The sequence below is a fragment of the Coenobita brevimanus genome, chromosome 74, assembly GCF_032717465.1.
Source record: "Coenobita brevimanus isolate Jiangsu-jjx chromosome 74, ASM3271746v2, whole genome shotgun sequence".
In the NCBI taxonomy this organism is placed as follows: Eukaryota; Metazoa; Arthropoda; class Malacostraca; order Decapoda; family Coenobitidae; genus Coenobita; species Coenobita brevimanus.
This window is the reverse complement of record NC_137027.1, coordinates 1704977-1727649: the sequence shown is the minus strand read 5'-3', so window position 1 is coordinate 1727649 and position 22673 is coordinate 1704977. Positions and strand designations below refer to the sequence as shown.

At 43.9% G+C, this 22673-nt stretch overlaps 2 protein-coding genes across 3 annotated transcripts in view; both read right to left on the bottom strand.

Moving 5' to 3' along the window:
• LOC145407776 (uncharacterized) overlaps positions 1-3541 on the bottom strand; it is a 274264-nt gene extending 270723 nt beyond the window's left edge. Inside the window, exon 1 of the mRNA XM_080278645.1 lies at positions 2171-3541. Coding sequence (XP_080134771.1) covers positions 2171-3541 — 1371 coding nt within the window. The remainder of the gene's footprint in view (positions 1-2170) is intronic.
• Positions 3542-20237: 16696 nt separating this feature from the next.
• FeCH (ferrochelatase, mitochondrial) overlaps positions 20238-22673 on the bottom strand; it is a 39533-nt gene continuing 37097 nt past the window's right edge. For both annotated transcript variants that reach the window (XM_080278736.1, XM_080278737.1), the window contains exon 9: positions 20238-21314. In XM_080278736.1, the coding sequence (XP_080134862.1) occupies positions 21114-21314 (201 nt within the window). In that variant the 3' untranslated portion in view covers positions 20238-21113. The remainder of the gene's footprint in view (positions 21315-22673) is intronic.

The window sequence follows — 22673 nt, the reverse complement described above, 5'->3', positions numbered from 1 at the left end:
TAGGAGAGTCATCGTACCACAGGAGATAAGACCGATTGCAGTGCATGAAACTGTTTGTGATATACAGTCAATGCACCTGAGGTATCACCTGGTAAACGTGCGTTCTCTGTCTAGCATAATTTGAGAGAGAGAGAGAGAGAGAGAGAGAGAGAGAGAGAGAGAGAGAGAGAGAGACGGGGAAGGTTATCTTTCACCACTTATATATACTGTAATTTCATAAGTCACTGTAGTGGTGAAAGCGCATAGTAATAAACATTAATAGAGAAATTACAGACATTTTAACCTCAAATAAGCAAGATGAACTCTGAAATTAGATGTTTAACAATAGCTAGGTACACAAATATTTCACCCACTCTCCCTCAACCACACAAAATACCACCACCACCACCACCCAAACACCACATCACTTTCCCCAGTCATTGCATAAACACAACGTAACTCCACAGACATCCACGCGACACAGGCTTCCTAAACAAAAGAGGGGCAAAGGCATGACATTTCGGGCACACCACAGGAGCGAGTTGAATGTGACGCCCCAGCACACAAGCATGTGTGTGTGTGTGTGTGTGTGTGTGTGTGTGTGTGTGTGTGTGTGTGTGTGTGTGTGTGTGTGTGTGTGTGTGTGTGTGTGTGTGTGTGTGTGTGTGTGTGTGTGTGTGTGTGTGTGTGTGACGTAAATTGAGTGTACATAACAACCCCCTCACACACAAACATACACACGACAGAAAAAGAGTGCCACAAAAGAGAGGTCCAAGGATAGTGAAATTTGCGAGGAGTGGGGAGCATGGGGGAATTAGTAAGGAAAAAAGTTAAGTGGTGGAGGAGTAGCTGGGGGAAACTCCCTCTCTCTCTCTCTCTCTCTCTCTCTCTCTCTCTCTCTTTCTCTCTCTCTCTCTCTCTCTCTCTGAAAGGGTTGAAGACACAGAGTAAGATCATATGAAACTAAAATAGCCACTTCTGCACAAACTCTCTCTCTCTCTCTCTCTCTCTCTAGTGACACACATTACACCATTAAAAAGTAATAAAATTAGCTGAATGGGTGACCCTGGAGTAACTGCTCTGAAGTGCAGTTCACATGGAAATGGATGTGGAAAATGAAAGGGGAAAAAAATCATAATAACTGCAAACAAGAAGATAATATGTGCAGGTACAGGGAGGTGAGAGAGAGAGAGAGAGAGAGAGAGAGAGAACGCTAATGATGATGATGATGATGATGGAGAGGTCTGAACTGATAAAGGTGAGTGATGAGATGGTACAGAAACTTGACGGGGTGTTTTTGCGACATCTGACATTAACCGTTAAGCTCGTGGACGTAATTTTTTCTTTTTTTCATCTTCCTGTCTCATGATGACTTTACTCAGTTTAGGATACACTTTTCGACCTGGACACGTCAAACACAGCCATCATTACCTCCTACACTACTAGGGGACTGTCCTAAGTCGAGTAAAACCGTCTTATAGCAGCTAGAATCAACTACATAAAGGTCTCATTGTACTGAAGGTGTTGACAGATAGAGTGAGTGTTTTGGACGTGGGTCAGAACCAAATAGCCATGGAAAAGTGAGATGTTATAATTTTCCTTTTTTTGTCATTAATGTAGCTATCTATTAACAATGGCCTCATCTCAGTGACAAAAACTGCAAAACATCACATCACGTGTCCATTCCCTCTGTAACACAACTCATCACCACTCCCTTCCCTCTATTTCAGCTCAAAATCACTTCAGTTTAGTTTCTGTCAAAATTCATCACAACGCCTCTCCATTCCTCTCTGTCACTATTCCAAGACTATCACCTCTCCAACCCTCTCTATCACCACTCCAAGACTCTTTCAACCAGCCCTGTAAGGGCAAACAATTATCCCCGTAAGGAATTATAGGTCTGTTGTTTGCTTTCCTCTGTAGGTCCTACTCCTGTGTAATGGCCTACACCAACCCTGTTATCACTCTGTCTCACCACTTTATCCCTACAGCACAGCTCATCACCACTCCCTCTCACCACCGTACTCCTCAACATAACACAATTTATCACGTCTCCCTCCCATCAGCCAAAGTTCCAATGTCACAAGTCACCCCTCTTCATGCACTCATCCTCTAAATTCATCCACCTCACTCCACCCACTCTAACCTTTCACTCCCTCGCATAACCTGCTTGTACACTTGCTCGACTGACCTGATCGCATCCGTGTTTGTAGCGCATGAGTATCGGTGCGATGACAGCGTTGCCTTCCACCTCGCGGGCTTCTTTGCGTAGTTGCGTAAACTGGAAGAGCGTCTCCTTGTCGTACTCGATGCGGCGCTGAAGAATTCCAAGCAGAACATCGAGTGAGTGGTTGCCTAAGGTTGGCTCCACCACGTTGAGCAATGTTTTGTTCTTGATGAGTCGCTGCTGCACCTCCTCCAGGGTGATGCTGAGCTGCCGCTGATGTGACGCCTGCACTGGCGCGGGGCCGTGGCTGATGCTACGCTGTAGGGAAGCTTTATTACTGAGACTCAGTTCCTCCAGCTTTTCCAGCGCCTGCGTATACGACTTGACCACCTTGTCGAACTCCAGTTTGAGTGCGTCGTGGAGGCTTTGGAGTGACTCGTCCGAGGTGCCCACCAGCCCATGGTGACCCATGCCCTCGATGGCCTTCTCCAGCTGCTTCCGTCGCAGCTGCAGTGTCTTGCGAATCTTGGGTTCAGACTGCGAGATCACCCGCAGCACTTTTTTGCATGAGGTGACGAATGGTCCACAGAATTCCCAGCGGATGTCGCCCGTGAGGCACTCCTCCTGTTGAGCAAAGAAGCGCACCATCTGCCACACGACCGCCTCTGGGCGAAGTATGCGGGTGGAGCCGACAAGAGCTGATGCGGACTCACTGACTTTGCAGTAGAGCGCCTCTAGGATGGGCAGCGAATGTGGCATGGCCTCCACCAACACGTCGATGGGCAAGTCGGCCACGATCACCTTAAACGTGGCGGCGGGCAGGCGGTGGATGAAGGCGGCGGCATCGCGGTACTGATAGTTCTCCGTAAGCAGCAAAATGCGCTTCACGGCGTGGCGAGGCGACCCCTCGGCCGAGGACGAGGCTGTGATACGAGTGTCAAGGTCCAGGTAGTCCTCCTTGGAGGCGGAGAAGCCCTTGGACCAGGCGCTGTCCCGCCACTGCAGCTTTTGTACCGGCCTCCGCTCACGCCGCTCCGGCCGGAACCTGACGCCCTTCTCGCCGTCCCCGGAGCCGGAGTGGCGGGATGAAGTGACCTGCTTGTAGGTCCAAGTGGACGTCTTGCAGGCAGCACCGTCGATGAGAGGCGGGGGCCCCACCTGAGAGGACGGGGAGCTCTTGGGTGAAGGGGTGGGGCTGGGCTTGGGCAGCAGACCCACGGGCTTGGCCGGGCGTGGAGGTGGCTGCGGGTCAAAGTATCGGTCAAGACGGGACAACGCTGACCCCTCCACACTGACCAGAATGTGCGGCACAGGTGGCGACAGCACGCTCACCTCCCGGTCAGACCAGGTCACAGAGTGGCTGTTGACGCGAGGCATTCCCGTAGGGCCCAGCATCATGTATATCAACACAGGCAGCGCAACACAACACGTCTAGTACATGTCTCACTCACACTCGATCAGCAGCCTGGTCTTACACTGATATATCACACTACAGTAATCCAACGCATCACACACAACACAATCCCATTGGGTGTCGAACTTTGGCAGGGAGTTATGTGAGGGGTGAAGTGAGAGCGAGCAGCGAGCGTCTTCCCTCTCGCACTGTCACAACACTTCTGAGGCCCGCACGCTCTTGAACTCCTCTGGTTGGGTTACCTCCACCTTCCTCCCTCCTTCACTCCACTCCCTCCTCCTGCCTGCTCACTCTCTCTATCCGTCTTTCTCGGCACGCTCCTTCACTATTATTCTACTATGATTCCACTTTTTCCTGTTTCTTTAGACCATATTTTTTTGTTTTCTCTTTTTTTCTTGTATTTTCCTCTTTATCCCATCATTGCTCTCTCTCTCTCTCTCTCTCTCTCTCTCTCTCTCTCTCTCTCTCTCTCTCGTACGCGTGTAACAAATCAGTGCTTATAACTTCGTGAATGTGAATTGGAATAAAATGAAGAACTGCGTGTGAGTTAGGATACGTCGTACTGCAAGGTGTCACTGAGCTCTTTAAGCATGGTCATCTAAGATATGTACTAGAACCATCACATCACATTTTTCTCCTCTGCATAATGAGTGTAGCCGAACAGTGTTTCTAACCTTTCCTACACTCATTGTATCTCCTTTTTTCTTTTCATCTTCTACATCCCACTAAGTTTCGCATGTTTATTCTTATTAACAGTTTCCTACATTTACTAATTTCTTCTTGCCCTTCACGGCTTCCCTTGATCTTTCTTTCCATTTTCCTTCCTTCATCGATCCTTTAACCTGGTTTTCATTCAACCCAAGTCAATGGGCTTGTGTAATGTTTTGTTAATGGCTGTATAAGCCTCATGGGTAATATGCATATTTTATATGTGTACTGTCCTAAGTATAAGGATGTTGTACTGACCAACTTGTATCTATGCCTTATTATATTTCAGTCTTTCTTGTTTGTTTTGACTTTTCAGTGGTGAATGAGAACAGATTGTTATTGTGTTTGTGTTTGCTTTCAGGATTTAAGTTGCAGAATTTGCACAAATGGCCACTGGACCTCGTTCTACGAAGCAGATGTGGCTTCCATCGAAGGGAGAGATGCTGGAGCTCCTGTTCCATCTTCATTGTGACGAAAAAGGACCCTGACTGAGAGCATCATCATCGCATCCAGGACAGCGACGGAAATCTGGCACGAGGAAAATTTCCCGACGAAGTAGGCTACAGGCCCTTTGTCTGCAAACACCATCTTCTGCATAAAGAATGGCATGGTCTTCGAAAGAACATCTCAGAGATGAGTGAGACAAACTTACGAAACTAAACACAAATCAAGGCGAGTTTACATGACTTGTTTGATATTGCTTACAGGGATGCATTGTCACTCATCATTATTCCTGAGACAAAGAATTTTTGATTGCCCAAGGATAGACATGTAAGGGGAAGATGGGATCCTTCGATAAAAAAAAAAAAAAAAAAAAAAAAAAAAGAGCTGCCAAACTTGCAGCCAGGAAGCAGAAAAGAACAAAAGCTGATGCAGAAATGGGTGAAGGAGAAGAACAAGAAAAAACATTCAGATCTGCTACCACAACTTTACAATCCTAATCATCTTCAAGTGAAAGTGATGCGTTAAAGACGTCTTGAGCAGAAGCCAGCAAAGAATCCACGAAATAAAAGCAGGGGTACAACTGATATAACTTCTGATGCCGCAACATATCTCTGGGTCATGCACAGACAGGTGACAGGTCAGCAAGCCATATTTTTCTTCCTTTTGTTCTTCATATGGAGCAGAATGTGGACGAGCTGCACAGTATCAAAGTCCAAATGTGATACGTAAAAGCCAGCGTCTATGCAGGAAAAGACCTGCTGAAGAGATCAAGGCCTCCTTTGCCACACAAACCCCACTTGTTCCGCATTGAGATGGAAAATCAACCCCACTTTTTTTGCACTGGGATGGAAATTAATGACAAATTTGACCGGCAGGGAAAAAACTGACAGCTCGCCAATTCTTGTTTCTGGGGATGAAGGCTCCAAACTTCTTGCAGTTCCAGAGGTGACAAATTTTAAAGCGACTGGAACATCAAAGGTTACCATAGAAACGTTGGATAGCTGGGGTGTTCGAGACAGAATCAAAGTTTTGTGGTTTGACACAGCTGTCAACACAGGAATTCGAGGTGGTGAGTGTGTGCTTCCAATGAAGAGGACATTGGACGGGATCTCAAATTACTTTACTTGTCACCATCACATTCTGGAACTTCTGCTTGAAGCTACATTCTCTGTATTGGTGTACGAAGATCAATCCAAGAGCCCCAGTAATAAAATCTTGGAGATATTCCGTAATTTTTGGCCAACTTTGGACGTCCAAGAGTACACAACAGGCGTTGCAGACCCTGAGATAGCGGTACTTTTCAAATCACGGTCCGATAAATCATGCAACACACACAGCGCCTCCTTTAGGAGAAACATCCCCGGGATGACTACAAAGAGCTTTTGGCGCCTGTGGTTATCTTCCTTGGATGAGTGCCTTATATGGAAGGCGTTTCATGATTCCAGGTGCACTACATCGAGCCCAATGGATGGCTCGTGCGATAAATGCTTTAAAGATATGGATATTCCACATGCACTTTGCTCTAGCTCATTCCAGTCGTCTTCCACCGCATCTGAAGGTTCAGCACTAAGTGAACTCAGTTGGATAGGACCGAGAGATTTCTGCTTCTTCGTGGCAGAGTATCATGTCCATCCCTGGTACTCTGCCCACAGTCTGTTTTCTGCTGTAAAGCAGGACCCTCTGCTTCTTAAAAGTCAGGAGAAATGTGAAATTCTCGCCCTTGGCACTGCTGGATTCAAGTGCTTCAGTCGTCATCTGTGGTATCTTTCAAAGGCAAACATTGCATTGGCACTCTTCGCTCCATCAGTTGATGTCACTGAGATGCGGGTCATGGTTGAGATCATTAAAAATACTGAAGGATCAGTGGGGCCTGCATAACTTATCTGGTCCTGAACCATTAAGAAAAACACTGGCTGATTTTTTTCTACCCGAACCCTTCATTTTTTACAAAAGATTCTTGAGGTCCCTTCATCATTATTGGATGTTGACTCTACTGACTAGCGGCAGGATGAATTATTCCTCAAGGCACTTAGCAGGTTTCATTTCGCAGTGTTGTCAATGACAATGCAGAACGAGGGGTGTCGCTCATTCAATCCTTCACCACAAGAGCCAGAACAAAAGATGAGCAGCAGACTCAATGCCTCCTTCAAGTAAGTGAGGCGCACAGACGAGCATTCCCAAAAGTCTCAAAAGCTTTTCTGCAAAAGTGATCCGTTTCTGTGTACTGTATTTTGTTTTAACATTAATTAATTTAATTGTTTTAATAACGCTTTACTGATAATTTGTATTTCTGTAATAAATGAAAAGTGTCAGCAGGGACCTGATGAACACACACTGGAAAGTAATAAGGAGATTTACCAGCTTTTAGTAAATCACAAGAAATTACGTGCATTTTTGTTTGTGTACTGGCTTAGATGTGTTTATTGGGTCGGATAGTAGGAAGGCCAGGGAGGACTTTAACTTCTTCCATTTTGTACATGTCCAAGCGCTGCTCTACACACATCAGTAAATGATGAAAAAGATTTGGGACAAGTAGTGGTATATTTTTCAGTTACTCCATTCAGTGTGTAAAACTTCGGTTGTTTTTTAACATTCCCTGTAATGCAATGAATTGCATATAAATTTTGCATGTGTTACTTTATAAATGAACCTCATGATATAATGAGTTCTGCTTTATCATATAGTTCAATTAAAATTCACCCATATATTATAAAAGCACCCTAATACACACACACACACACACACACACACACACACACACACATATATATATATATATATATAATCATTCCTAGGCTGCTTCCCTCAAAGAAAGGAGGGTAGCCGAGATAGGACGACACACTCCCAATTTACTCATCCGCACACACGCAAACACACACACACACACACACACACACACACACACACACACACACACACACAAACACACACACACACATTTATTCGTATCTTAGCCCCAAGGGGATAAGGGACAGATCCTCACCGCACCACACCGTACCAGGGTCAACTGTGCAGTGCAATCAACAACATCCGCAGCAGGGCCCGACAGCAGAGCTTGTTTACCCCTGCCATATCATTATGGACCCATCCCTTTACCCGCACCTGACCTGATCAGCTGATCAGACCAAATGCGGGAGAGTATCCCCTCAGGGCTGCGTCACCATTTATTCCTTCACAATTTCTCTCCAATCATTCCTATCATGTGCAGCCACTCTTCCTTGCTCTACAGACATCCCTCTCGCATCTATCACTTTCTTCACACTGCCCATCCATCCTATTCGTAGTCTTCCTCTCAGCCTTACGCCTCTCACATCCGATCCAGTTATCTTTTTCATCAATTGCTCTTCATTCATTCTCACCACATGCCCAAACCATCACAACACTTTCTGTTCAACTTGATCAGCATCTCCCACATAACTCCAATTCTCCTTCGCACTTAATCACTTCTCACTCAGTTCACATGCGTCACTCCACACACACTCCTCAGACACCTCATCTCCTTTATAATCAAACTTTTCCTCTCTGCTACACCCATATTCCATGTTTCAGCCCCAGATAAAGCAGTCGGTACCACTACACCCTCGTACAGCCTTCTCTTTATATCCATTCTAAGCAAACAACATCTAAACACTTTTTTCGTTCCTCCCAGCACCATACCTACTTCATTCATTCTAAACCTCACATCCTCATCTATTCTTCCATCCACAGCAACATGTGACCTTAAATACTTACAACACTATACCAGCAACTCAACATTCAAAACTATATTCATCCTCCTACCATGTACCAACCTCGTACACTCCATCACTTTACTCTTACTGTATTCTCATTTACTCTCAATATCCTCCTTTTACACGCCCTGCCAGACTCCTCTGCCAACTGTCTCAATCTCTCCTCCAAATCAGTCACCAGTGCAATATCATCCGCAAACAGTAGCTGATTCAGATTCCACTCTCTACCATCAGCATTCATTAGATTCAAACCCCCACCTAACTCTCTCGCATTTACAGCACCATTCATATAAATATTAAACAACTAAGGTGACATCACACATCCCCGCTGCAGCCCCCTCGCTAAGGGAAAACCAATCACTCACAGTATTTCCCACTCTTACACATGCTCTACTATTTACAAAAAAAACTTTTCACTCCTTTTAATAACCTACCATGAAAGTCCATACAATCTCAAAACAGTCCACACAAACCTCCCTATCAGTTCTATCATAGGCTTTCTCTAAATCCACGAACGCCCAAAACTCATCCTTACCTTTCACACACCTGTCTCGTAGCAAACACCTGATCCACGCATCTCCTCCCTCTCCTAAAGCCACACAGCTCATCACCAATTATTCCCTCTGTACTCTCTCTAACTCTCTTAATTAACACAGTACCATACACCTTACCTACAACACTCAACAGACTTATATCCCTAAAGCTAGTACATTCATACTTATCACCCTTACCTTTATACAACGGAACCACACAAGCACTTGCTCAGTCATTCGGCACCATACCGCTCACAAAGCACACATTCAGCAATCTTACTAGTCACTCAACAATAGTTGATCCACCATCTTTCAGGCGTTCCCCAGCACACTCATCCATACCATCAGCTTTCCCTGCTTTCATCTCCTTTACTGCCTGTTGTACTTTCTCTATATCGTGATCAAAGAATCATTCAACTCTCCCAGCACATTTTTTCCTTGCACCCTTCCATCTGCCACAGCCTCAGCCTCACTTTCCTCTACATTTAACAACCTTTCAAAATACTCCGACCATCTCCTCCTTACCGCATCCATCTCAGTTAACATCCTTCCATCTTCTGCTTCCTTCCCAGACTCTCCCTTTTGCACTCTTGCCACCTCCTTCCAAAACATTTTCTTATTCTGTTGAAAATTCTCAGTCAACCGCCTACCCCGCCTCTCATCTGCTGCCACGTTAGCATCACACACAACCCTTCTCGCCCTGGTCCTCTTTTCCTTATACCTCGCATATTTCATCTCATCCTTCCTCTGCAGCCACACTTCATACGCATGTCTCTTCTCAGCTACAGCCATACTTACTTCCTCACACCACCATTCACTCGTCTCACACCACACACCTCTTCCGCATGCCCCACCACAACACTCTTAAACACTTGCCATTCCTCCTCCACATTGCCATTTTCCTAATCTTTCACTGCTTTTCACTCGTCTTTCAACTTCTCCTGATACTCTATCATTTTCTCTCTTTTATCCAACTCACTTTCAAAACCTCCCTGCGACACCTAACACTCTTAGCTGCCACCCAACTCATACCTACTCTCAACTTTCCTTCCACCAGGTAGTGGTCACACATTCCTCCACCCTACCCTCTCAAAACCCTCACATCTAACAATCTTCCTCTTACATTCCTGTATACAACCACATAGTCCATCAATATTAACAACCCTTCCACCCTTCTGTCTCACCCATGTACATTTATAAATATCTTTCTTCCCAAACAAGGTATTTCCAATCACCATCTCTCGCTCACCACACATCCCTCTCATTCGTTCCCCATTTTCATTTCTTCCAGGCACACCATGCATACCAACTACACTTTCAACTGCTACATTTCCCACTCCAGCATTCAGATCTCCCATCATTACCACATTCACCTTTGCTCCAAAACTCTGCAGGCACTCATCCACATCATTCCAGAAGGACTCCCTCTCTTCTGCATCCCATTCACCTACAGGCCCACATGCGCTCATAAATACCCACAACTCAAGTCCAAATTTCGCTTTCGCCCACATCAGTTTCGATGACACCTCCTTCCATTCAATCACACACTGCTGCACTTCCGGGCTCACTAACAAGACCACACCTTCTCTTGCCCTTCCTCTATCAACACCTGACAATCTTCCATTCACACTTTCAAACATAGACTCACCCTTCCCTTTCGTCTTTGTATCACTCAGCGCTAACACATCCAATTTTCTTCTCACAAACATTCTCTCAATCTCCTCCCTTTTAGCCTCAGTCGTACTACATCCACGCACATTCACAGACCCAATCTTCAGGGTACGGAGATAGCTCACTCCCCCATCCCTCTCTATGCCCTATCTCTTTGTAGGAACTAAAAAACAGAGGAGGGGGTCCCTAGTCCCCTCACCCCACCCCTTTTAGTCGTCTTTTATGACACGCAGGGAATACGGTGACAGAATTCTTCCTAACACAAACTGGCCGCAGAGTAGTAGTACCACCCCATAGTGTGGCCAGATTGTCCCCCCTCCGCCACAGGGAGGGACACATTATATATATATATATATATATATATATATATATATATATATATATATATATATATATATATATATATATATATATATATCCAAAACAGTCTCGGCCTCGCCCAGAAACATGGAGAGTAACCACAACTTTTGGTTATGACTGTATAATATTAATCTTCATACATGTATCTGTGTGTGTGTGTGTGTGTGTGTGTGTGTGTGTGTGTGTGTGTGTGTGTGTTTGTGCTACATGGCTGTACACCTATATAAATTTTCTTCACTTACATTGCTAGTGCATTCCTAGGCTATTCAGAGTGTGGTCATATCCCCATAACCTATACAATTTCTTATCGTCATTACTCAGTGAATGAAGACTTGAACTAATTTTTACGTCACTTCAGTTCGGTTGCCGTTGTGAAAGCCAGAGCAGAGAACGAAAAGCTTAAATTTTACATGATTTCGCATGATAAGCCTCGGAGAGCGGTGCTAAGCGTGGTGAAGGAGGGCTCAGTAACTTAAAAGCAGATTGTGCAAATAGGCAAAATGAAACAACACCCCTGTTGGGGCAGGATGTTCAGCAAGCTCAATTGGCGTCGTCACCTGCACACATTAGATTCCCGGCATTTCTAATCTACCAGCAGACCCGCCGACATGTCGCAAAAAAAAACCCCGCTAATACCAGTACACAAGTCCTGTATGAAACAGCCCTAGCATGTATTCGATATGGACGGTGGGTGTTAGCGCCGAAGTGATGACATGTGGAGGTGTGTACAGTGACTACTGTACCTTGGGATAGGCCCTGAAGCCTTTGCCTAGAGTCGGACACAGTTAATATATATATATATATATATATATATATATATATATATATATATATATAATATATATATATATATATATATATATATATATATATATATATATATATATTCTTCAAAACTGATTTGTAAAAATCTTTAGGGTCAGTTTTGTATCAACTCTGTCAGATCGATGATGAACTTTCGATGTCATTCTTGTTACCGTCAAGCCATTTAATTCTCCTAGGGAAGGACCTCTCGCGGTGATGGGTTCGAATCCTGACGAGGTCGCCAGATTTCGAGGGGTGATGTGAATTTAAGAATTATGAATGCTTTAAATGTTATATGTTTGAAAATATGGACAAAGAACTGACTTGTGAAATCAAGCAGTAAGTTTTACTTTATGCCGGCTTACTTCGCCGATTCTCTAAGGATGAGAATTTATAAACTTTCTCAACAGTACACAGCAGAGACTAATTACTCACACGTGCTGTTTGTTAGTACTGTTAGCCTCAAGAGAAAGTGACTCCACCCCTGACAATCAATAACTAGTGCTATTAATGATAAACAGGTTCTTGCTGGTGCATTAACTCCTGGTTGGCACAACTGATTTAAGCTTAATACAAAAGGACTGGCCTAAGTACCAATTATGAATAATACGATGCGTTTGCACAACTAGGAGCGGCAACTAAAATAAACTTAATGTGGAGAAATAAAACACGAGTTTAATTACACTAAGCTCAAGTAAAAGAACTATAAATCTATTGATTTACGTTACATGAGTCTCAAAATGACTTCAAAATACAAGGAGAATACACTCACTCACTCACTCAAAAGCTAAACTTAAACCTAGGAAAAACGAAAAGAAATACTGGTCAGTAGAGGGGGCTAAGCAGAATGACAGGGCGCCGGTATGTAGGACAGACACTGCAATACGCTAAACCTCTGCCGATTCACCGTCTAGGTGGAGATTTCAGGAACTCGCTATACAACGGCGGTGCTGCTCCACGCTGGCCACGCGAACCTGCTCTCACGACGATCAAAGCCTGACTAACTTCGAATTATGAAAGAGGGCGAGGGCCAACCGTGTTTGCATCAGCGGTCAATGGAAAGAAAGCGAGCGATATACGCTCACAATAATCACTCAGTGAAGGTGCTAATGTCGTGCGCAAGGATTATCACTTATGAAACTGAAAAATGTTCTGAAAACCGTTCCAATCGAGTGAATGCTAGGACGGTTGAACTGGGTGATACACAGTGGGAATTCCACTAGAATTCGAGGTTTTCACACTGAAACAAAATGTCACAAAGCTATAAATACGCTCGCGCCACTTCGTGACAAAGTGTGATGGTCTTTCTTTTTTTATATGTATAACAATTACCATTTGATAAACAACATGTAACAATTTAGCCTATACTCATCATCATCATCATCATCATCAATAGCAAGACTTCAATTCGTCGTCGATTGTTCGTCCTCCTCGGTCACCAGTCTTCCCACAACTCATGATCCACTTACTAGTACAGCCTGCTTCCACCCCTCGCTGTTGGCAGCCACCTCTCACCACACCTCCTTACCCACCTTCCTTACATCCCCCCCTAAGATCAGTACATCGCAACTGTGCCCTTGGTTTTAGTCTCGGTCTTTTCACCCTCTGTCTCTCCGCTCGATGTCAGGCATCCCTTCACCTTGTCCCCATGAGTCTTTTCTTCTCTCTTCACTCTTTTCTTTACAGTAGCGTGCTTAATACTGTAGGCCTACGGTACTTTTGCTTATCCCCCTTAACCGCACGTCTGCTTGTAGCCCCGACGTCCTTCTGTTATTTCTGCTGACTCTCGCAGTTATTTTTAGCGTGCTGCTCTCCACCACTTGTAGCTCTAAATTTGTGTCTTTATTTATTCTTCATTTTAGCCCACAGTATGCACAACGTTCCCTCTAATTATCTGAGCGTATACCCCCCTGAGAGTCTGTGCTTGTCCCTGCTCGGGTCAGCTGATATACATGAGTTAGTGGATGTTTGGTTCGTGTAAGTTTAGTTTCTCCTAGCTTTGTGTGTATTCTTGCCTACCCCAGTAAGCCTATAAGACACCACAAAGGAGAACACTAAATGAAATAAAGGTTATGATGATGATGATGATGATGATGATGATTACATACTCCCAAGAATCTAAAGGAGCTGTTCCCTGTTATATCTGTTACAGTTCATTTCGCTGAGCAGTATGTTTAGTAACTTTTATACCATTTCTATAGATAGAGAGGTGACGGACAAAATGACCTCATGAAATGTTTTTGTCTTTTCTTACTAATGACCTCTCGTCTTACAGCTCACAATCATCTCTCATGTGCCCTTCTGCCTAGTTCCTCCACCTCTTCCTAGATTATATATTTTCTTCTCTTTCCTGTCAAAGTAGGACGCCATTGTATATACGACATACTCATTACTTTGTCCTTGTTTTCTTCCATGCCTTACTTGAGAAAATATCATTAAGGAGAATGTACAGTATAGTATATATACTGTAGAATGACCGCCTACACACACACACACACACACACACACACACACGCCGCTCGCTGGTGCAGTGGTAACGCTCTCGCTTGCCAACTGGTGGACGGGAGTTCGCGCCTCGCTCAGGCTGCGAAAAGTTTCACTGACGAAGTGGGTGGTTACTGTCCCCCTGGAGCAAGGGGACGGATGTGTGCGTGTGTGAAGGTCACAGCCTTGCCCTTAGTTCGGACTATATGAGCTCTCAGCTCCCTTCCGGGAGGGTAAAAGCTGACGATCACGACCATCAAGTGATCCTGACCGACCCGGTGAATTACACACACACACGCACACACACAGACCTGTCAGTCCTGTCTGTTTCCTTAAGCTTCCTTTTTCCAGTACCTCGTTCATCAACCTTAAGGCCAATACTCTCGTCTATCATTATTTTTCTTTACATCATTTTTCTTTTTCAGTTTACATTTTACTTCATTCACTATTTCTTCCAGTGCCACCTCCCTCCTCCATCCCTTTTTCTACTTTCATGTTGACTTGTGAATTCAAAATCAGCTTTTTATTAGTCTCATCCTCAGTGTATGAACTCCATCTTACCTCTACTCCCCCATCTCCACCCCATCCCATCTTTTGCACTCACAGATTTATTCAAGGAAGAAGGACCCAAAGGCTAGAAGCCTGCAAGATTGCTCCTGCCGAGAAAAAAAAAAAAAAACAGCCAAGCTTAAGATCCTTTCATTCCGAGATGCATGGACACATTGCATTTAAAACACAGAGAAGACAGTTCCATAGCTGACCTGTTGCAAACCAATTCTAACATGGTGACGTATAGGCCTACGTGACTGATTTTATGCGGACACAAATCAATTTACTGATTCGCGAAAAAAAACACAAGGCATTTACAGTGTACCACATCCAACGAAATATCTATTGTAAACTCCATGTTTCCCACTCTCCTCAGTTATACTAGTACAGTATAGTCAAAAGCTACAAATGTTACTTTACTGAGATGCTTGTAAAGCTTTTATCTATGGTTGACTATAAACCAGAGATAATATTTTCCAAGAGTTGTATATTTTAAAGCGATCAAAACTGGTTATTTTCGTCATAATATCACTTCATTTATGCGCAGCGGGAAGTGACATCACTTCTTGGGTTGTGGATCAGCTAAGAGGTGACTTCACAACTGCGTCAAGTAATCAACTCTTGGGACCTTGTGAGCATTTTTTTTTTAAATAGCTTATAATCAAATTTCTATTTATGGTTTATAGTTCGCTGAATTCAGAAGAAAATAAGTTTCTGACTGCATGTCATGGGAAGTTTGAAAATTTGCATGCATGTACAGTACCCTATTGTCTCTAAAAACATCTGTGAATTTTCACTTACCTTCGAGATAGAATACAATTAGGCTCTTGATTCTGGAGGGCAGCTGGAGATGAAAGATAACACAAACATTTAGCTGAGATGATGCAGAAAGGTCTCCAGCATCAACAACACTCCAGAGGCACGGTCTAAGTTCTTTAACTCTACTGTAGACACTAATCCTTTTAAAATCTGAATTCATACTCTGGCTCAAATACGGTGGTCTGAAGCGATTAATTCCTTCTCAGCACCGGGTCACTCCAGCGATTCGCATATCGAAAGAATCTCATAACCATTTGCCCATCTGCTGGGAAATATGGTGAATAAGAGCTTGAATTTTCCCCCGATTTGCTTCCAGTCAGAAATATCTCACAACTGGTTATTCCAGTTCCTTAGAACAGTCATACCTGAGAAAAAGTGCGATGTCACTTCACTAAGTGTTGCCTTTTTCCACCGGTACAAAAATCATCTGTAACACTCCGAGATACACTCAAGAGATAGGAAGCCTTCTGAAATAACAGAACAATCTGAGTGCGCTGAATGAAGCAGCTTCGCTCCGTCTTTGAGCTAGGGTTTGCTAAAGATAGTGTTTGATTACCTTCCCTTCAAACTAACTAGATTAAAGTGAGGGAAATATCCGTAACTCGGACAGGAAACTTAGAATTTAATATATATAGCTTCGACATGTAAAAAGAAAAAAATACATACGCTTATGCTGGTTTTATTAAATCATGACTAAGATTTATGGTTTACTTTCACATTATATTATACTACAAGATGTATTTTTTTCCAGAAAAAAAAAAAAAAAAAGGATATCTCTACCTTCCACTTGAAATATTCTCAGTAGTCCACCATAACATAATAAACTACTGTATATATCTGTCTATTATCCATCATTTTTTGCCCCGTGCTAAACTACCAGCACTCAAATGCAAACCCATACGGGGACAATCCAGTGGAAACACCCCGACTTTCTTGACCACCAGGCCACATCTGATTATTTGGTTACCACCCAACATACTTTTTTTTTTTGAGGGAGGCTTACTGGTCATTACCTGTATGGAGGGGTATTAGGGCAGCCTCTTCCTTATTGATTTTGCCAGTCCACTTCCGCATCGCACAGTATCGCCGATCTAGGGGGCCAAGCAGGGAGGGAGCATGTGGTAGAATGCTCGCAGATCGGTTATACGTACCTCCTCCCCCCTGATGATCAGCACAGGTGGTATCTCCTCACCCTGATCGGCAGCCCGGAGCAGAGCGTAGAGGGTGGAATAGGTTGTTGCTCGAAGCTGGTACGACCGGGTGTGGGCACTGAGGGCCAGGAGGTGTCGATAGGAGGCTACGTCTAGCCGATCCTTAAGGTCGACGATGGGAGGGCGAGATGAAGTGTCCTCTATTGCTGGAGGAGGGGAGGACTCACCGACCTCCTCCTCGGCCGAGGAGCCGGTCGACACATCCTTGCCCATGGAGGCGGTGTCTGAAGAGTCCTGCCCCTCCTCCTCGTTCATCGATGGTGGATGGTGGACATCGGCCGTGGTCTGGTCCAAGGTCTTTACCGGAGCTGGGTCGGTATTTGAAGTAGCTGTCCTTCTGTTGAGGGGGGCCTCCAGCCTGAGCCGCTTCCTAGGTGTCATGCGAGGCGCAGCAGGTTGTGGCTGCCAGGCCCGACGGTCCCGCCAGCGAGGAACCGAGTGTACATCGCGGGCAAAGCACTCGGGGATGATAAGGCGAGGCAGCCCGTTCTCCTCGAAGATCTTAGGGAGGAGAACGCACAAACCCTCCTTATCATCCCCACAAAAAGCCTTCGCCATCGTGATACACATCCCCACGACGGTGTTTAGCTGTCCAGGACTCACAGGATCCCTGGCCTGATGTCCCTGGGCCGTGAGACGTTGCCATGCATGGGCAGAACCCTGCACGGCCACACCCCCCGGGCCAGTAACATCCCCGGCCTCAGGACCCTTAGGGGTCCCAAACAGGCTAAACTCCACTGGCTGTCCATCACCAAGGGAGCGTTGGAGATGCCGTGGGTTTGGCTTAACGATCACCTGGCGGTGCACAAAAACATCAACGCCAGTATCCTGGCGTTTCATGAATCCGTACCCCGCCCTGACGTTAAACCAAACCACGGTCCCCCGGATCTTCTGGGCTGCAGGAGACTGTGGCTGGCTGGTTGCCCCCCTAAACGGGTCGCGGGCAGTAGCAGCAATAGAAGGTACGACTTCCATGGCCGTCGGTCTGAGCACTCTCTCCCCCAACATACTAATGGTATCCTGTGTTACAACACACCAGCAGGTTTGTATTCTCTCTGTCTCTGTGTCGGTCTTTGTCTGTCTGTCTCTCTCTCCAGGTGACTCAACACTGAGTGGCAAGGCTAATAGTTTCTTGTAATTCAGGAAACCATTCACTACGCTGGATGGTAACCATATAAGGCACTCCATACGAATGAAGGCTGTTAGGGTTTCCATCTGTGGGTTGATTTGGGCTTCTTGCTCGCGTAATACCACTCAGGGATTAGTGAGGCTGGTCACCATCGCCTAAACGTCGGAACAGAGCACCCTAGCCCCGGATCCCTACGCTCTTGTTTATATGGGGGAATTTGGAATTGGATGATAACGATGATGGTGATATGCAGCCTTGTATCACATGTTCATTACTCACATAACTGTTGTGCAAATACAGCTAATTACAAGGACACCTGCCTTTATCACTCATTCACTTACTGTACCTGGAACGAACACAGTGGGGCGCATAGCCTCACTCTCCGACTCCACCCACAAGAGGGCCTCCTTGTAAAATTCCAGGGACCGACTCTTTCTCCTCTGTATGTATCTTCCGACAGGAGCGATTAATTTGTTCCAGACGTGAGTTTTGTAGCCTTATCCTTTGTCTCCTCCACCACGGGTTGACTCAGATACTACCCTATGAGCAGGATTAGCCTCAGGGAAACGTGCCACGTGTCCATGTAAATGAAGTTGGCGTTCTCGTATTATGTGGTTAATGGGTCTCATGTCAGTCTTAAGAAGTAATCACTCACTATGTTCTGGGTCGTACTAGCGATATCCCATGACCTTGTGAAGGCATTTGCACCAGAGGAATCGATTCACCCGTCAAAGGTACCGTTAAATTTCCATGTCTCACAGCCATAGAATGGCGTACTGCGCATCAGAGTCCCGAAGATGCGGGTTTTCGTCCTTCTACACAAAATATCGACAGCCGTAAATACTCGATTTGAGTAAATCCATAATGCCACGGGCCAGATCAATGCGACAAGAGGTCTCACCGTCTGACCTACCATTGTTATGGATCACACTACCAAGTGTGTGAATCTTTCCAAGATTTATGTGTCCTGTCCACATGCCTTAACAGAGTAGCCTACTGTTCCATCCAACAAACCACCTGTCACCTACCATTAATACCCGGTGCTTAAACCAAAGACTTTGTATTAGCCTTTTTTGTTGCTCAGCACATCCTCACGTGTTCCATTCAGCCTACACTTCCACACATATTTTCCACAGACTCTAGTTCACAACAGCCCAGGCTGAATATTTTTGTTCCCATGTTTTTGACCATATAACTTTTCCTCACCATTCAAGCATTATTATTATTATTATTATTATTATTATTATTATCATCATCATCATGATAGTTATTACTATCCATCCATCCACCCATCATCTAATCATGTGTTGCACCACGAGGAGCGTAGAAACCCGGAGCTAGACAAGTTGGTCCTGACATTTAAGATGAGAGTAACCAGCCTCACTAATCCCTGAGTGGCAATACTTGAGCAAGAAACTTCAACCATCCCTTGGATAGCAACCTGCAACGGCTCAGTCCGATTGGAGCGCCTTAATTACCTACTAAACCACCAGGCGCCAAAATTTGGTTATATGGTTATCACCCAGAATAGTAAATAGCTTTCTGGTGTACAGGCAACCATTTTGCTTGTCACTCAGTATAGAGTCACCCATATGCAGAAAGAAGAGGAAAGAATGAAGGAAAGAAAGATAGGAGGAAGTGCAACGTCACCCATAGGCAGAAGGAAGAGAAAATAGTGAAGGAAATAAAGTCAGAAGAGGAAGGAAGGAAGAGAGGAAAGGGCAGTCACCCGAGAGCAGCATTACATCGAGTGAGTGGATGGTAAGCGCCCCCACCTGCTACAAACTATTGCAATCATCATTATTATTATTAATATTAGTAGTAGTAGTAGTAGTAGTAGTAGTAGTAGTAGTAGTAGTAGTCGTAGCCTTTAATAATTTTCTCCCTCATTTTCAGTTTACTACGGTATCTACAGTATTTCCTTTATTGCCGTTTCTTTAGCGGCCAATCTTACCATACCCGGTGGATTGTGCTGTCATATAATATATGCCTGTATGTGTGTTTTTGTGTGCAAATGAATATTTCTATTATTAAGAATATTTTTAATTTCCATGATCTTGGGTTAGCTTAGGCTGAGATATCTTAGGCTGAGATAGCTTAGCTTATATGGAGTATGAAATAAACTCTACGGATCAAAACCCCTATTTCAACTTGTGAATCCACGTATATGGTAAGCAAAGCTAGAGCTTCCTTCACTTAATCTTTATTAATAAGTACAATCATCTAAATGAAGTATAGTAATTTGTAAAGTTATGACAGATTCGGTCCCATGTGCTATTTACTGCCATGGTAAGTAACTAGCCCTAATAGCTTTATCTTGGCTGGACTTTATAATCCTGCACAATGCTAGCTTCACGTCGTACCTGCAGTGTTTCTTGCTACTGCCAGGCTATTTCTACAGCTTTGGGGAGATACCTGGAGATTCTCCTGTACACTAGGCCTCCAGGTCATCTATTATCAGTACTCAGATTTATGCTTTAATAGTACACTACTACTTCACACCAGCACTATTTATACTTTGCTTTATACCAATGGCCTAGTTATACGTCCTCCATCAGGTTCGTACGTTTTTATCCAAGATCTTATTCAAAAGATATTCAGTTACCAGTGTACACAAAATGTCTTCATAACTTAGGTGTATACAGTAATGAAAAGTAAACATCATCAAAAGTTCCACTGTTACCAGTGAAACAGATTTACCAGCTTGTCCCAGCTTACTAAGTTTTGTGTAAAAAGTCCTCAAAACTTAGGTCTCAGGTCAAACAAAATTTAAGTCAGATAATGTAAAAATGCAATTCATTAAATAATTCATAAATATATTACTGAATACAATCAATAACAAACTACCAACAAGGGCTTCAAAGACTAACTAACAGCAGCACAGTAAGTCCTCATTATGCCAGGGATGTGTTCCAATATCTCATAGATAAGTAAAACTGTAAATTTGGTGAGGCTGGTAAATCAACTTTACTGATAGCAATGCAAAGTTAATGGGCAAAAGTTGATGTATTTCCTGTGGACTTACTAGCAAAAAACAATTTTATAAAATGCAATGTATAACAAGGACTTGTGTATTCATAACCATCTTTTCCATCCCAATAACACATGCCTCAGAATTTCTTTGTGGCATATCTAAACCATTTCTTTGAAGCATAGCAAGCTGGGTTGACACAGAGCGGGCAGTTATGGAGGAACTGCTCTGAGCAGCGATGGCCATTCCTCAGATGTTTGCTTACTACATCCACCAGGGCATCAATAAAAACAGGGTGGTCATTGGGAGAGGCACATCGACGTATGCTCTCTGCCCCAACCTGGAAAAAAACAAAAACAATCATCATTATCATCACTGTCATCATCAAGTTAACTGATGTCATACTTCAACTTAAGGAATCTCCATACAGTATTACAGTTGGCCATGATACACTCAGTGCCTTCTATGGACTGAAAGCCAAAGGAAGACCCAAAACCAGCTATATTCTTTTTACATTAACTTGGCCTAAAACTACCACATGTCCATCTTAAATGCCAATTTGTAACAATAGATTTAACACCAGAATATAATGATAGTCATGAAGAAGTGATACAGAAAGGATGAACAGCCATAGTATTAATACTTTTTCTGCCACTGGGTAATTTGAAATACATTGCAAATGATTGAAAATTTGGGCCAAGTTAATGTACAAGAACTATAACTACTTCTCAACAGTTGCTGGGAACTACATGTACTGGGAGAAAAGAAATATGTGATGTGTATCAACACTTGCAACAATATGTGTCCCAGCTTGAACACTGACTCTACTTACTTATGCCTGAATGTTTCCTGCCTATGAGCAATGATTTCATGCCAAGTTACAACTTCAGAGCCACATTTTGTCATTATGGTACTGTAGCACCTCCCAATGACAATGGTAGCAACCATCTACTACCATCATCATCATCATGGCTTTTTTCCCATCCAAGAATGGGATGAGGAATAAGAAAATGAGAAAGAGGAAGTACATGTACTTTGTATTCTATGCCCTGATGCCTTATTTTACAGCAGAGCTATTTCAGGGTGACATTAACAAAAAAAACTCCATGACTTTCTTAATCATTTGTCACTACTCCATCCTCTCACTTTAAGACTTCTTTTTTCAAGTTCTCCTTCACTACATCAGCCCAGCAATATTATGGCTCTGTACAATACTACCTGTACTACTATCATGGTAAACTGTATCAATTGTTTCCCTGAGGATGCTTTCTGAATAATGAAGCATGAAATTTTTAATATCATACTTAACTAACTTGCTTGCTATTATCCCTGCCGGGCTGATTGTTCATAAGGTAGTTTACTCCTGAGTCATTGTTTTATAATCAATGTAAACTGTACTTCATAAAAGGTTTGCAGCTTTACCCGTGCAGACCTTCACTGTTCATCAATGGGGTTTGCAGCTTGGCAAGAGTTAAGGGAATATTAGCATAATCTAATACAGTGGTTCATCCATCCATCCATCACCCAATCCTATGTCGCCCCATGAGGAACGTAGAAGTCCACAGCCAGGCAAGTTGGTCATGACATTTAAGATGAGTGTGACCAGCCTCACTCACTCCTGAGTGGCACAATGTGAGCAATAAACTCCAACCACCCCTTGGATATAAACCTACACAGGCTTAATCCAATTGGAGCACCT